General features: G+C 44.8%; 1 protein-coding gene across 2 annotated transcripts in view; it reads left to right on the forward strand.

Moving 5' to 3' along the window:
• The first annotated feature begins 2,483 nt into the window (after positions 1–2,483).
• The window catches only part of PDHA1 (pyruvate dehydrogenase E1 subunit alpha 1), a 36,496-nt gene continuing 21,599 nt past the window's right edge, over positions 2,484–17,380 (forward strand). Inside the window, exons 1-2 of one of the 2 annotated variants that reach the window (XM_082608925.1) lie at positions 2,484–2,664; positions 9,974–10,051. In XM_082608925.1, the coding sequence (XP_082465051.1) occupies positions 10,043–10,051 (9 nt within the window). In that variant the 5' untranslated portion in view covers positions 2,484–2,664; positions 9,974–10,042. Of the gene's footprint in view, positions 2,665–9,973; positions 10,052–13,617; positions 13,804–17,380 lie in introns of those variants that run through there. The other variant, XM_082608924.1, reaches the window with a different exon arrangement.

Raw genomic sequence — 17,380 nt, forward strand, 5'->3', positions numbered from 1 at the left:
CATGCACAGGGTGGGTCCCTCATCATCATTTTAGCTAATCACATGTTTTGAACACCACTCATTTCACCAATTAAAAAGTATCCCTTACACTTCTTAGGTGAATGATTAAGCTCTGGTGCAGATGGAGATAGGATATTTGCAGGTCCTCTAAAACATGGAATCCTTATCAGGGTCCTTCAAATGTTAATGAGCTAACCTGCAGTGTGGCTCCCTGATTAGGGTGCTTCACAGGTTAACTGACTGCCCCTCCGGTAGAGAAGACTAAAGTTAATTTACAGACACATTTATAGCACTTCATTTATGCAGAATTCTGTGAAAGTAAGTGGCAGACAGTATAAATCCAGGAAACCTGAGGTTTTCTTCATGCATTTATTCGCTTGCTCTTTATTAAAAGTCTAACATGTGGGATTTTAGGCTAAAAGTCAGGAATTCTGAGTTCTGGTCTCAGCTCTGCCACCAACTAGCTGTGTGATGTCAGACAAATTACTTAACCTCTCTGGGCTTTACTTTGTTCATTTGCGAACAGGAAACCTGAACTAGCCATTACTAAAGCTACCTCCAGCTCTAAAGTGTCATGATTCCATTCTTTCAGAAAACGCTAGGACGCATTTGCAGTTGCAGTTACCCTCCAGCCTTTCTTGGCCTCAGTGAGGATTAAACCCTGATATCCCAAAGCATCCACTGTATGTAATGAGTTAACTTCTCTCTTATACTCCGAGAATAGGAGTCGTGTACTGTCTGTGGCAGAATGGAGAAGACAGTCACTCCCATCATCTTCTGTGTTCTGTGGTCCAGATGAGGAACCTGGGGTGAGAAAGACTCGCAAAGTCCTCTAAAGATCATCCAGCACAGAACACCCAATGGGGTGCCACAGATGAGCTACAGGGATGCCAAGATACCAATCTGCTTGCCTTCAGTGGAGGCTGGAAGCCCCGCGGAGGCCCAGGTTGGTGTAAGAGCCACCTGGCCCATTGATTCCACCGAGCTGCGTAAGTAGCACTGTTTTCTCCCTGTGGTGCGACATGAAAAGTGTGGTAATCACGTCTCTGTCGTAGAGTGCTCAGAAATGTGCAGTTTAGGCCACGGGAATCATGGTCCTGACCCTAAATGATGCCCGGCGGAGATATAAAACACAGGTTGCCAAGCTGCTGAGGGGGAGGGCGGGCAAGTCAAGGGGACCTCTCCTCGCTCACTGGGGTGCCGTGTTCCCAATCTCTTCTCACTGTAGCAGACATCTGTCCTGTTTCTGTACAAAACTTGGTGGCTCAACACACCAAACCTTTATTACTTCCCAGTTTCTGTGGCTTAGGAATCCAGAAGCAGCTGAGCCGGGGGTTGGGGGCTCAGGGTCTCTGGTGAGACTGTGGGCTGGGCTGCAGTCATCTGAGACGGGAGGAGCCGTTCCCAGCTCCCTGGCTTGGCTGCGGGCTCCACGTGGGCCTCCCCACAGGGCTGCTCGCCTGCGGCAGCCGGCATCTCCCAGAGCCACTGTGACCCAACCGACGGGAAAAAGCCTAGTGCCTTTATGACCCAGTCTCTGCAGTGACAGATCACGGCTTCCGCTGTGTGCGGACCGTCATACAGACCAACCCTGGGCCAGTGTGCGGGAGCAGAACTCGAGAGTGTGGCTGCCAGCAGGTGGCGCCACTGGGCCAGCCTGGGGGCCACCGCACCTGCCTCTGCAGACTCGGGTGATGCAGCCGCCAGGGGAGCCACGTGTGCATCACGGTTGGGAAGCACGCCCTGCCCACTAGGCGGATAGCATCCTCTTGCGGGGAGGGAAATCTTGTTGCCCGCTGCTTTCTCCAGTTCCTCTCACTTGCCCCTCTTTCAATATTCTTCTCTCCAGAGAAGTCACCACTTTCTCCCCTTTCCAGCCAGAGCTCCCAACCCGGGCGCCTCTGCCCCCCACTTCTCTCTCTCTCCCTTTTTTTCTTATCTTCCCTCCACTTTCTTTTTCTTTCCCTTTCTCTGTTGTTTTATTCATTTCCCAGAAAGCCCAGGAGGATTTAATTTTCAAAATGATTACTAGTAACGAGCCCAAGAGAAATGATGAAAACAAAAGTACTGTGGCCCTTTGAGACTCGAGTTCTTCTCTCTGAAAAGACACTCTTCTTTTAGAGCAGAGGCCTCGAAGCTGCCAAACAGCTTTTCCCAGTGAAATATTTTATGTGAGGCATGGAGGCTCATTTGGGGGAAATGCCGAGATGCGGGAAAACTTGCGTCGCCGTGGCGAGTAAGCACAGCTGATTCCGTTCCCCGCCCGCCTCCAGGAAAGGATTCCCAGGGACCCTTCTATGAGGTAGTCCTCCACTGCGCTCTTTTGCCTTTAGAAAAGTGCAAAATTCCTTTAAATCCAGGCACTTTGGAAACTTTGCAAAGCTGACTGCTCAGGCACAGGATTTAAAGCAGAGTTTGAGCTGCTCCCCTATCAAGCCGCATCAGCAACACCTGGGAGCTCTTGGGAGAGGCACAGTCGACCCGGCCCAGGAGACCCGGATGTGAAACGCGGGGGGCGGGACCACCAAGTCTTGTGCAAGGAGCCCGCGAGGGAGGTTGGCGCGCGCTAAATGGGAGAAGCACTGGTTTGAGAAAAGCATGGGTCGCAAGTACACATTGGGACCCTGCCATTAATGGAGGGGAAAAGCGGGGAGACGCCAGCAGGTAAGACATAAAAAATAGTGGGATGTGACATGCTTAAATTTTCTAGGTATGAAGAGATACATGGGGCTGGCGTTCTTTCCCTTGCCTCTGACCGCCCCCCCCGTCCCCGCTTTCCGTTCCATCCCCCCTGCTCAGACGCCAGCACACTAACGGGAACCAGTCCAGGTTGAGTCTGGGGGGTTGGGGGAGGAAGGGGTTATTTCGTTACCACATTTTGGAGCCAACAAGCTTTTAAACCAGAGAGCCGCCGGCTGTGAAGCAATGCTGGAGGGCGCCACTAGGGGTCGCCAGCAAGTTGCCTAACACAGCCTAATGCCAGATTTTTTTTTTTTAGATCTTTATTGGGGTATAATTGCTTCACAATACTTTGTTTCTGTTGTACACCAAAGTGAATCAGTCGTATGCATACATATGTCCCCATATCCCCTCCCTCTTGAGCCTCCCTCCCACCCTCCCTATCCCTCGCCTCTAGGTCTTCACAAAGCACCGAGCTGATCTCCCTGTGCTATATGGCTGCTTCCCACTGGCTATTTTACATTCCATAGTGTATATATGTTGATGCTACTCTCACTTCGCCCCAGCTTCCCCCTACCACCCCGTGTCCTCAAGTCCATTCTCTATGTCTCCATCTTTATTCCTGCCCTGCAACTAGGTTCATCAGTACCATTTCTCTTTTTTTTTGATTCCATATATATGCGTTAGCATATGGTATTTGTTTTTCTCTTTCTGACTTACTTCACTCTATATGACAGACTCTAGGTCCATCCACCTCACTACAAATAACTCAATTTCGTTTCTTTCTATGGCTGAGTAATATTCCCTTGTATATATGTGCCATATCTTCTTTATCCATCCATCTGTTGATGCACACTTAGGTTGCTTCCGTGTCCTGGCTATTGTAAATAGAGCTGCAGTGAACATTGTGGTACATGACTCTTTTTGAATTATGGTTCTCTCAGGATATATCTCAGGGATTGCTGGGTCATATGGTAGTTCTATTTTTAGTTTTGTAAGAACCCCCATACTGTTCCCCATAGCAGCTGTATCAATTTACATTCCCACCAACAGTGCAAGAGGGTTCCCTTTTCTCCACACCCTCTCCAGCATTTATTGTTTGTAGATTTTTTGATGATGGCCATTCTGACCGGTGTGAGGTGATGCCTCCTTGTAGTTTTGATTTGCATTTGTCTAATAATTAGTGATGTTGAGCATCTTTTCATGTGCCTCTTGGCCATCTGTATGTGTTCCTTGGTGAAATGTCTATTTAGGTCTTCCGCCCATTTTTTAACTGGATTGTCTGTTTTTTTGATACTGAGCTAGCTCCATGAGCTGTTTGTATATTGTGGAGATTAATCCTTTGTCTGTTGTTTCATTTGCAAATATTTTCTCCCATTCTGAGGGTTGTCTTTTTGACTTGTTTATGGTTTCCTTTGCTGTGCAAAAGCTTTTAAGTTTAATTAAGTCCCGTTTATTTATTTTTGATTTTATTTCCGTTACTCTAGGAGGTGGGTCAAAAAAGATCTTGCTGTGGTTTATGTCAAAGAGTGTTCCTCCTATGTTTTCCTCTATGAGTTTTTTATAGTGTTTGGTCTTACATTTAAGTCTGTAATCCATTTGGAGTTTACCTTTGTGTATGGTGTTAGGTAATGTTCTAATTTCATTCTTTTACAGCGCCAGCTTTTTATAACAAAGTTTTAAACACACTCTTTAAAATCCTGGAATGCAATTCATAGATAATAGTACCTAACTACACACATAATTTTTAGACTTTTTAAAGACTATAACATAACAAAGAAATGAAAGCAAAGTAATGTGTTACAAACTAAGATGTATGCTTGGACGACTACATTAGAGCCACAGTGAAGTGGTTGGATGCTTGCAGCTGAACGTAGAATCACTGTGACTGTGGCAGCTGCGGGTGTAGACTGAAGTGGAGTGTTAAATCACTCACTTGAATACCACTAGCAGCATTGCCACTGGCGACACGAGTTTTCTGTAGTTGTAAACAAGTCTTGAAAAACCTGCAACCAAAGAAATTATTGACACAGTCTTTCCACCGTTTACTTACTAAATACCTATGTATTCCTGGAAGATGCATTCAAAAGCTGTTTTTTATTTCTCTGTAGCATGGAGGTAGGATCTAGGTCCAGATATTATATACAGGTTTTAGATGCAGGATTTCACCTACATAAATGTCCAGAGGAACATTTGAAAGTCATGTGAGAAATAGAAAATGTTTCCATCGCACAGGGTGTCGGGAATCTAAGTTCAAGGGTATTCCCCCCCACCATCATGACAACCAACCCCCAGCCGCAGACGTGCCCACGGTCAGCCATAGGGATGAGCTCGGCTCCCATTGAGAATCACTGGGAAGGGAGGAGCAAAGGCAAGAGAGGAGAGACTAAGGAAGGCACATCTAGGCTCAGGATGGGCCAAGGACCATAGCCATGTGGCAGATGCAGCGACCTGTGGGCCCACTCGGGCAAGGGTGCGCTCACGCTCTGTTGGCTGTCAGCGTGCCAGGGAAACGGCATTCACTTTTTGTCCAAGTCTCACTTTTTAGCCCCTCTAACACCACCCTTGTTGGAGTCGACAAAATATTTAAACATCTGGAAATCCTTTTTAAAAATAGATATAATGGTCTCTTTGTGCCCCAGGGGGATTCCTGAAAATGGATTTAACGCTTCCTAAGGGGCCAAGAGTATTATGAATCGCATCCCTGAAATGTTTGCATATTGTTGGACCCAGCAATTGCACCTCAAGAAATTTGTCCTAAAAAAATAATAATAAATTGCATGAGGTGATAGCTACAAATATACTGAAGCATAGTTTATGATTGTAAAAATGGAAGAGCATCTAATTGTGCAACAGTGACGGATTAGTGGAATAAATTATAGCTACAGTGGAATATTAGGAATTAAAAATCAGGTTGTTAAAAATATTTACTCACCCGTGGGAAGGGGTTGCAAACTATTAGGTACCTTCTGACCTCATTCCTATAAATTTTTTAAATGTGTAAATGTGTAGCAAAAGTATATTGCTGGGGGGTGATATACTGACACAGCACTTTGTGTGGCCTTGTATGGTGGTAGAATATTTTTATCTTTTTGATTTTGATTTTTCTGTAGTTTCCAGAATTTCTACATGGAACATGTTTCTTTTGTCATAAGAAAAATGCTAGTATTAAAATGATGAGAAACTACTTTAAGAAAGAATCCTATTATAGCTATTTGGTAAAGTCCCTAATTGCCCCTCCCTTGTGTTTGGTAAATCTCGATGTTCGTTTCTTAAAGGTTGTCAAGTTTCTTAAGATTGGCAAGCTTTATCGACGGTTCAGCCAGTTGTGCAGACAGTTGGCGAGGCCTGGTGGATTTTTTTAAAATTAATTTTTATTATTGGAGTATAGTTGATTTACAATGTTGGGTTAGTTTCTGCTGTACGGCTTAGTGAATCAGTTATACATATATCCACTCTTTTTTAGATTATTTTCCCATATAGGCCATTACAGAGTATTGAGTAGAGTTCCGTGTGCTATACAGTAGGTCCTTATTAGTTATCTATTTTATATATGGTAGTGTATGTCGATCTCAGTCTCCCAATTTATCCCCCCTTCCCCCCTTGATAACCATAAGTTTGTTTTGTACATCTGTGACTCAATTTCTGTTTTGTAAATAGGTTCATTTGTACCATGGTTTTAGATTCCACATATAGGCGATATCATATGCTATTTGTCTTTCTCTGTGTGACTTACTTCACTGAGTATGACATTCTCTAGGTCCATCCATGTGGCTGCAAATGGCATTATTTCGTTCTTTTTTATGGTTGAGAAATATTCCATTGTGTATATGTACCACATCTTCTTTATCCATTCTTCTGTCGATGGACATTTAGGTTGCTTCCATGTCCTGGCTATTGTAAGTTGTACTGCAGTGAACACTGGGGTGCATGTATCTTTTCGAATTATGGTTTTCTCAGGGTATATGCCCTATAGTGGGATTGCTGGATCATATGGTAGCTCTACGTTTAGTTTTTTAAGGAACCTCCATACTGTTCTCCATAGTGGCTGCACCAATTTACATTCCCACCAACAGTGTAGCAGGGGTCCCTTTTCTCCACACCCTCTCCACCATTTGTTGTTTGTAGTTTTTTTTTTTTGTGTGTGGTACGCGGACCTCTCACTGCTGTGGCCTCTCCTGTTGTGGAGCACAGGCTGTGGACACGCAGGCTCAGCGGCCATGGCTCACGGGCCCAGACGCTCCACAGCATGTGGGATCCTCCCGGACCGGGGCACGAACCCGCGTCCCCTGCGTTGGCATGCAGACTCTCACCCACTGCGCCACCAGGGAAGCCCTCATTGTAGTTTTGATTTGCATTTCTCTAATAATAAGTGGTGTTGAGCATCTTTTCGTGTGCCTCTTGGCCATCTGTATGTCTTCTTTGGAGAAGTGTCTACTTAGATCTTTTACCTTTTTTTTTAAAAGATTTTTTTGATGAGGACCATTTTTAAAGTCTTAATTTAGTTTGTTATAATATTGCTTCTGTTTTATGTTTTTGTTTTTTGGCTGCAAGTCATGTGGGATCTTAGCTCCCTGGCCAGGGATCAGACCCCTCACCCCCTGCATTGGAAGGCGAAGTCTTAACCACTGGACCGCCAGGGAAGTCCCCCGCCCATTTTTTGATTGCGTTGTTTGTTTTTTTTTAAATTTGAGCTGCATGAGCTGTTTGTATTTTGGAGATTAATCCCTTGTCAGTTGCTTCATTAGCAAATATTGTCTCCTATTCTGTGGGTTGTTTTTTCATTTTGTTTATGGTTTCCTTTGCTGTACAAAAGCTTTTAAGTTTAATTAGATCTCATTTGAGGCCTGGTGGATTTTCATGAGTGGAGAACCTGACCCAGTAAGAAGCTTTGAGCTGCAGGATGAGTTCAAAGGCTGCTGAACACCCCGATCCCACCTGCCATTGGACATCTGCCTTTGTTTAGCCGCGTTGTTCAATTAATGACCTTTGGCTAAGTACTACACTGACAGAGGTTCTTTTTGTTTATGTAGTAGCTCTTGTTGGTGGCCGTAAACAGTAGTTAACTATTGACTATAAAGATAGCAGTTACCTCTTAAACCTGCTGAGTACCCAACTGATTCATTCTCAAAGTGGACCTGGAAAATAGAAGTTTCTAGAAGTTGCTTTACTAATGAGGACAGTGAGGCACCAAGAAGTTCGAAGATTTGCACACCAACCAAATTCTAGTAATAGTGCTTGTTACAGGTCAGGCACTATTCTGAGTGCTTGACAAATATGAATCTATATAAGCTTCATAACAGCCCAATGAGACGAATATTGTCATTTCATTCTTTTTTTTTTTTTTTTGTGGTACACGGGCCTCTCACTGTTGTGGCCTCTCCCATTGCGGAGCACAGGCTCTGGACGCGCAGGCCCAACGGCCATGGCTCACGGGCCCAGCCACTCCGTGGCATGTGGGATCTTCCCGGACTGGGGCACGAACCCGTGTCCCCTGCATCGGCAGGCGGACTCTCAACCACTGCGCCACCAGGGAAGCCCGTGTCATTCCATTCTTTTTAAAGATGAGCATGTCCAGGCACTGAGAGATTAGGCAACTTGCCCCAGGTCACACAGCTAGTAAGTGGTTGAGTCAGGATTTGAGACCAGACAGATTCCAGAGTCCAGATGCTATGCTGCCTCTCCACAAGCCTATTATTAGGTTTCCAAAGGCTGCTTCTGTTTGGAAATCAGCCGCAGGAAATGACTGACAATAACTTAAGGCCACACTAATCAGCCATGGTCTGCGTGATGGGAGAACAAGGCCAGACTTAGAAGAGTGTGCCATGTGATGCAGTCTCTGGTTTCGTGAAAGCCAACCCAGGGCGACGCAACCAAAGATGGAAGAAAAGGTTTGCCCTACTCTTGTCAGGCCATGCAGAATAGGTCAAAGGCAGCACCATAGTTGAACTGCAGATCTGGTGGTCCCAGCATTTCATGCTTAAATTCTCTTCATCTTGAGCACACCCACATTTCAGTAGGGAAGAGTTTAGAATACTTTTTTTTTTTTTTTTACATTTCTACATTGGCTATTAGAACGAAATGATCATACCCACCATTATTCACACATCTTACCGTGTTTCAGGAAACCCATGCTTCCAAGAAAACACTATGGCACCTCTTTCAATGAATTTCCCTTGGGGTCCTGTCATGGGTAGGTACATCTTATCTTCCATATGTACAAAATGCAAAGCTAAAGTTAAAATCCTTCTTTGGCTTCTCACTGTTCTTAGGATAAACGTCTAAAATGCTCAGTGAGCCTAAAAGGAGCAGGATGATCTACTGTCAATCTTGTTTCCATTTCTCAAAAGCACCTTTGACCTGGGACTGCGCCGGGCATGCCCTCTTCCTGCCTCAGCTCAGCTGGTTACTCAGTGCAGCTCGGTTAGCAGATCACATCTGAAAGGCTCTTCCTCGGTCTTTCCGGATCACCGCCAGTCCTCCATAGCGCTCTTTATAATGGAGATGTGCACTCTGTGTGTAATTTATCCATTCAGTATCCGCCCCTTCTCCCCCAGACCCTAACTCCATGACAGCCATCATGTGCCTGTCACCTACAACTCCAGTGTCTGATTTACAGGTGCTCAGTATGTATTGTGAAATGAACGAGTATTCATAAATGTTTGCAATGGCCTGACGTAAGCAAGCCCTTCTGTAGCTTCTATGCCCTGTAGCAAATACCAAAAGGTGAAACGTGGATTTTCTTAAAACCACCAGAGAGAATTGTTCACCATGTAATCCCTGATGTCTGGCATCTATACTGCTCTTTTTGTAATGAGAAATTTTCAAACATCTGCAAGAGTAGAGAGAAGAGTCCAAGGAACCCCTGTTCAGGCACCACCAGGTTAAACAATTATCAGCTCATGGTCCATCTTGTTTCCGCCAGTGTGGCCACCACTGTCACTGGATTATTTTAAAGCTACTCCCAAGCATCATATCATCTCAACTGTAAAAACTTGAGTGTGTATCTGTGACTCTTTGTAAAATTACTTTAATAACATTTGCATACCTAAGCAATTCTTTAATATCATTACATCCAGTCAGTGTTGAAATTGTCTAAGTTGTCTGACAATGTTTTTTTCCAGTTGCTTTTTTTGGAATGCAGCCGGGATCCACAGGTTGCATTTGGCTGATAAGTCTCGTAACATGTGACAATTCCTGCATCCACTTATTTTTTCTTTTATCTTGCCATTTGCTTTTTAAAGACACTAGGCCACCTCTTCCGTAATACTTGTTGCATTTTTTGATTTTACAGATTCCATCCTGTAAGCTGGTAGGAAGCCTGAAGGCTTGATGGGATTCCAGTGTGATAGGAGGCAAGGACATGCTTCAGGTGAGGAGGCACCTGAGCTTCTCTTGGGGCAGGAGCGTGGGCTGCTGGTTGACCAGATGTTCTCAATTTGATCCTACTTTATAAAGTTCCCCAATGGCTAGATCCATCATCTCCTTGAGGGTTGCAAGATGGGGATATTAAAACTCTAGGATTCCTTCTTAATTAGTGAAAACTTTTCTATAAGGAACTTTCTGGGGGGGAGATGGATGGGGAGAAGGGATAGTCAGGGAGTTTGGGATTGACATGCACACACTGCTGTATTTAAAATGGATAACCAGTGGACCTACTATATAGCACAGGGGACTCTGCTCAATGTTATGTGGCAGCCTGGATGGGAGGGGAGTTTGGGGGAGAATGGATACATGCATATGTATAGCCGAGTCCCTTTGCTGTGCATCTGAAACTATCACAACATTGTTAATCGGCTATACTCCAATATAAAATAAAAAGTAAAAAAAAAAACTTTCCCCTATCAGCTATTGGTTTACCTTGAAATTCAGTCTGTATAGGAGAGGGAGGATAAATCCTCAATTCTTTCCCTTTACCAGTTTTCAGAGTAATTACTATTGGGTGGCTCTTTGCTTCTAGGTCTTTCCAGTGGAGAGAGTTAAGATGTATATTTTTTAAGGGGAAAATAGTCATGAGTTTATACTGTTATTTCCAATTCAAAATCACTACCACTAAGCTTCTTTTACTTTCATTTTATATTTGTGTCTCTTTTGTTTTACATTGAAAATCTTGGTTCCAAATGACATCAACACAATTATATATTCATTTTATCGGGGCGGGTGTGTGTGTGGTCTCCAATAACAATGACACTGATAACTGAAAACAACTTAAGCCTTTTTTGAGCAGTTCTTTTTTTCTGGCTTTATTACTGTGTTGTTCAGGTCATTCCCTGTGGGGTTAGGTCAACAACTTCATATATGGTTAAATTCATTTGTTGCATTTTGTCTCCATTTGTATTCCATTTTGTGTTATGGTTATGGAAAACATTTCTGTGGCTCTGAAGTCAGAAGAGCCCCTAGCCATAATCCTTCCAACAGGGAATTCCCTGGTGGTCCAGTGGTTAGGACTCTGCGCTTTCCCTGCTGAGGGCCTGGGTTTGATCCCTGTTCAGGGAACTAAGATTCCACAAGCCACACAGCACGGCCAAAAAAAAAAAAAATCCTTCCCACAGCATGGAGCCTAGCACATCAAAAACACTCAAATATTCATTGACTTTTATGACCTGTATATATGATTTTTCTAAGTCATCCACTGGGGGGATGGCTCCCACCAAGAAAGCCCAAGGCATGGTAAGGACCATGGTTTGCTCTAAAGTTCAGCTTGATTGAGAATTTTTAGGGTGCTTTGTAAAGGAAAGGTCAAAAGGCATATTTCAAGATCCCTAATCTAAATCCTCCGGCTTCACCCAGAGAAGCTGGTCATAAACTGGCCAGGCCGGAGTGCTGGAGAGAGAAGAGTCCCTCATCTCCAGTTCTCCCCAAGCTCTGAAACCCTCCTCTCTTCTTTTCTTTCTTTCTTTCTTTTTTTTTTTACATTATTATGGACACTGTCAAAGTTTATTTTCCTTTAAGAAATGAAATGGATCTTTTTTTATTGAGGTATAATTGACATACTATATTAGTTTCAGGTGTACAACATAATGATTCAATATTTGTAGATATTGTGAAATTATCACAATAAGTCTAGTTAACATCCATGACTATACATAATTACACATTTTTTCTCGTGATAACAACTTTTTAAGAGATCTATTCTCTTAGCAACTTTCAAATATGCTGTATATTACATCCCCATGACATTTATTTTATAATGAGGAAAAAATTAATAGTCAACCTAAGAAAGAAATGGAAAATTTCATTTGAGCCAACCTGAGGATTATAACCTGGGAGACAGCCTCTCAGAGATCTCAGAACTGTTCTGCAGAGGTAAGGGGGCAGGGAGGCCAGTATGTCCGTGATTTTAGAGAAGGGGCACGTGCAATCAAACACGCATCTTGGTAGAAGGTTACTGCTGTTCATGAGGGAAGAGATATCTTAGTTAATGGTTTTAGTGCTTTTCCACGTATGGGAAGATGCAAGAAACTGGGTTCATAAAATTTTCTCCTGAAAATATCTAACTACCTGAGGGCCAGTTCTGCCAGTTTTCCCAGAGCACAAAATGCCTCACCCTGTTCTTCACCCTGAATTCCTTTTAGGGTATATTTTAGGTCGGTGACTGCAGCGGCTCACAGCTTGATGCTTGTAGAACTGGATGGTGGGCAACATTCTTTATTTTACAAACCCTTCCCTTTCGGTCTTAATTTAGACCAACGTTTGGGCGGCATTTCATGACCAATTTGGCCCACAACACTAGGAATGCTCATTCCCAGGTAAGGTCAGGATTTCATTGATAGGACTCTCCATGTGCTATTAGTGGATTAGGCCCTGTTGACAGTAGCCCAAAGCCTCTGGACCGCCTGTCTTACTGGTCTGTTATGGTCCCGGAAATGGTTCCCTCTTGTTGCTTCTTCCCATAGCTAGAGTTACGCTATTACCATCATTGATCTTAAGAGAACTGTATATCAGTATTTGGTGAATCATTTCAAGTCACGTAGTCATTGTTATTTTTATCACAGGCTCAGTCACACATCTGGTAATGCAAGAAACAATCATTTTGTAAAATAGGCAGGATATAAACAATATAGCTAGTGACATTAATAAGGTCATATGTAAGTGTTTAAGCTAAGAACTTCCATTAGGTGTGGCCCCGTATCTCCCCAGGTCATGTGACCTGGTCTGTTCTGTACCCGTCGCTATCTTTAAGGGAAATGATATATTGGCATTGTATATAAAATTCACCAAAGATGTATGCACATCCAAGGTGAGTGGTGGGTCATTGTGATCCCTTACAGGATTGAGAAAGGAATGTTATCTTCAAAGGGGTTACATGGCTGGCGCTAGAAAAAGAAAAATTGATGTTTATGGTTGAGCAGGTATTTCTGCCATTAGGGAGTTCAGGTTAATGCATAAATGCAGGTGCACAATGCACACGAGAGGGGAGGCAGGAGGCCTAAACGGGCAGAGAAGAAACAATTTGTTTAAATTTTTCTTGTCTTGCCTTAAAATATGAATTTTATTTCATCAAATCCTAGCTCACAGTAGATAGGGAAGACTTACAACTGTCACATGATCTCTAAAAGACAAGTTAGCAGCAGAACCATTTATAGAAACCAGGTGTTCTGTCTTTTGGCCTCCACCAGGCATATTAATCTTCACCATCTTGTGTATTGAGCAAAGGCTGCAAAGTTGCAGCACCGGCAGGGCTGGACGCTCAGTAGGATTGGCCTTGCACGATCGTGCGTGGCTCAGCTGGGGTGCAAAATCCAAGAAGGTCTTTCTCCCGCGGGGCCTAGAGGTGTGGCCTCACTTTCCCACGCAGGCGCCCTCAGGTCTCGGGCGCCTCACCTGCCGGCTGCTTGGTGGCGGAAGGATCCCTCAGCCTCGCCCTCTGGCTCTGACACACAATGGGCTCTCTCAGGTAGGCGGGGCACGCCCTGGGAGCCGTTCTGGTTGGCCCGCGGTCCGGCGAGGCGCATGACGTCTCCGTCGCGTCGTGCTGGCGTGAGTGGTAGCGTCCGCTCCGTGAGCCTGAAGGAGACTTGGAGGCACCTGGGCCGCGCTGCTTGGGTCGTAGGGAGCCGCCACTGCCCGCACTCCATGAGGAGGATGCTCGCCCGCGTGTTGTCGGGCGTCGCCCAGAAGCCGGTGAGGTGGCGTGAGTGAGCCGGGGTGGGGCGCGAGTGGGCCGAGGCCGGAGGACGCCAGAGGGCAGGACGAGCGGGCTGAGTGGGCCGGGCCTCGTGGAGCCGCGGGCCTTTGTCCTGCCTCCACGCTCCTGGCCGCGAGGCGCCGACTGAGGGAGGGGGAGCTTTATAAGGTCCGCGTGGAGGTCAGGCGCGGCTCCCGGTGCCGGCCTGGTTGGTGCGCTCTGGAAGGGCCCGTTCGTTTACCTCAGACAGAAAAGGGGGCCTTGGGCTTCCTCGAGTCTCCAGTTGACCGCCTCTTCCCAGCCCACTCATTTTAAATCTTCCTCTTGACCGGGAATCCCGAGACAGAGTGGCTCCTTTCACACTTCAGTTTCACCAGTTACTAGCCCTGTGACCTTGAGTAAGAGGTTTTTGTTTTTTCTTAAAGATCCCCGTGCTCAGTTTCCTCATCTCTAAAATGGAGATGAGAGTACTTACCCCGTGGGGTTGTGTTTTTTTTTTTTTTTTTTTAATGAGGATGAGAGACGGTGAGGCTTAAACGAGTGACAAATATGTAAACTTTTCCCGGTAGCGCCTGGTACATAGTAGGTGCTACCTGTGTTAAGCATTGTTATTATCATTTAGGATCTCTGTTGCCTTATTGATTCTCTGTATGGAAGATCTGTCCATTGATGTGAGTGGGGTGTTAAAGTCTCCTACTTGTACTGTATTCCGGTAAATTTCTCCCTTTATGTCTGTTAGTATTTGTTTTATGTATTTGGGTGCTCCTATATTAGGTTCATATATGTTGGCGGGTGTAAAATCCTCTTCTTGTGTTGATCCTTTTATCTTTATATAGTGTTCTTTATCTTTCTTTATGCTATTTGTTTTAAAGTCTATTTTGTCTGATATGAGTATTGCAACCCCCGCTTTTTTGTCATTTCCGTTTGCATTCCCTCACTTTCAATCTTTGTGTGTCCTTTGCCCTGAAGTGGGTCTCTTGTAGGCAGCATATTTTAGGCTCTTGGTTTTTTTTTTTTTTTTTTTTTTTTTTTTTTTTTTGCGGTACGCGGGCCTCTCACTGTTGTGGCCTCTCCCGTTGCGGAGCACAGGCTCCGGACGCGCAGGCTCAGCGGCCATGGCTCACGGGCCCAGCCGCTCCGCGGCATATGGGATCCTCCCGGACCGGGGCACGAAGCCGTGTCCCCTGCATCGGCAGGCGGACTCTCAACCACTGCGCCATCAGGGAAGCCTGCTCTTGGTTTTTTTTTAATCCAGTCTGCCACTCTGTGTCTTTTGATTGGAGCATTACTGACATTTAAGGTAATTATTGATACATATGTATTTATTGCCATTTTAAACCTTGTTTTCCAGTTTATTCTGTGTTTCTTCTTTGTTCCTTTTTATGGTTTGAGGATTTCCTTTTATTTTATGCTTGTGTTTTCTTTCTGGTTTTTGTGAATCTCTTGTATGTTTTTGACTTGCAGTTGCCCTGTTTTTCAAGTATGTGAACCCCTTCCTGTATCTGTTTGCTTTAGACTGGTAGTCATATAGGCTCAAATGCATTCTAAAAAAACGAATCTACATGTTGTCACTCTCCTTCCCCACATCTTATGATTTTGATGTCCTTTTGATTACATCTTCATGTTTATCCTTTTGCTGTTCCTTGTGTTTATCATCAGTTTCACAAATAGGTTTTTTTGTTTTTGTTTTGATCTGTATAGTGGCGAATTTAAGTGATTTACTTTCCAATTGTGATTTCCTCCTTCCTATATCTTCTTTTCTATATAGAGAAGAACTTTGTTTCTTTTAGGGTAGGTTTAGTATTGCTGAATTCTTTTAGTTTTTGCGTGTCTGAGAAATTCTTTATTTCTTCTCCTATTCTAAATGATCATCTTGCTGGGTAGCGTATTCTAGGTTGCAGATTTTTCCCTTTCAAGACTTGAATATATTTTGCCACTCCCTTCTGGCCTGCAGCATTTCTGTAGAGAAATCAGCCGATAGCCTTATGGGGATTCCCTTGTAACTAACACTTTGTTTTTCACTTGCTGCCTTTAAAATCCTCTCTTTAACTTTTGCCATTTTATTATAACATGTCTTGGTGTAGGTCTGTTTGGTTCATCTTGTTGGGACCCTCTGTGCTTCCTGTTTCTGGATATCTGCTTCCTTCTTTAGGCTTGGGAAGTTTTCAGTCATAATTTCTTCAAGTACATTTTCAGTCTCCTTTTCTCTTTCTTCTCCTTCTGGAATCCCTGTTGTGCGTAGATTGGCATACTTTATATTATCCCATAGGTCTCTTATATTGCTTTCATTTTTTTTCATTAGCCTTTCTGTCTGCTGTTTTTTTTTTTTTTTTTTTTTTTTTTTTTTTTTTTTGCGGTACGCGGGCCTCTCACTGTTGTGGCCTCTCCCGTTGCGGAGCACAGGCTCCGGATGCACAGGCTCAGCGGCCGTGGCTCACGGGCCCAGCCGCTCCGCGGCATGTGGGATCTTCCCGGACCGGGGCACGAACCCGTGTCCCCTGCATCGCCACCAGGGAAGCCCCTGTCTGCTGTTTTGATTGGGTAATTTCCACTATTCTACTTTCGAGGTCACTTATTCTTTCTTCTGCATTATTCATTCTGCTATTCATTGCCTTTAGCTCAGCTTTCGTCTCAGCAAATGAAGTTTCTAATTTTTCTTGGCTCCTCTTTCTAGTTTCTAGTGTTTTTTTTTTTTTTTTTACAGTACTCTGCATTTCTGTCGATAGCCTTTCTTAAGTCCTTCAGTATTTTCATTATCTCCTGTTTGAACTCGGTATCTACTAGACTGAAAAGGCCTGTTTCATTGTTGGTTCCTTCAGGGGAATTTTCTTGGTCTTTTAACTGAGAGTGGTTCCTCTGCTTCTTCATTTTGCTTATATTTTTCTGACTCTCTGAATTTAGGAGAAACAGTTATCTACTGTAGTCTTGGAGGGCTCCTTATATGCAGGTGCCTCCCTGCGTAGTTTGTGTGGGTTTAATATTTTTCTGGCATGAGGGCTGTTTTTGGTTTGGATTCTTGCCGTCTCTTTCCTCTGCATGTGCTGGTCGTTATCCCCTTGATAGGGAATGTGCAGGTGCGTGGCCCGCGCGTGCTCCTGGGGAGGGTGGGGGCAGTGGTTGGTGCCCAGTCACGGGACCCTTGGCAGCTGCAGTGGTCTGCATCCGCCTCTGGAGTCCGAGATGGCAGTGGCGGCTCTAGTCCGCCCCCCGGAGCTTGTGTAGGTGGTGCCCTGCTGCCTGAGAGTGCACGGAGAAAGAAGCTCCTATGGTGGTCCCACCTCTCTCTTCATGCATCCCCCAACAATGACCCCTTGCCTTTCTGGCGGGCCCAAGCTTCTTCCGGTATTCCCTCAGGTATGGTGCACCACACTCCAGCCCCCTCAGGCTGTCTGCACGTAGCCAACTCCAGTCCTCTCCCTGGGTCTGACCTCCGAAGCCCAAACCTCAGCACCCAGCCCTTGCCCAGCCCAGTGGAGGAGCGTCTCAAGCTGGGGAGTGCAAGGTCGTGGTACCAACCGTCTGTGTAGGTCTCTCTCCGCTTTGCTTTCCGCAAACCAGTTGCTGCACTCAACT

Source organism: Mesoplodon mirus (assembly GCF_964341445.2).
Source record: "Mesoplodon mirus genome assembly, chromosome: X".
NCBI lineage: Eukaryota > Metazoa > Chordata > Mammalia > Artiodactyla > Ziphiidae > Mesoplodon > Mesoplodon mirus.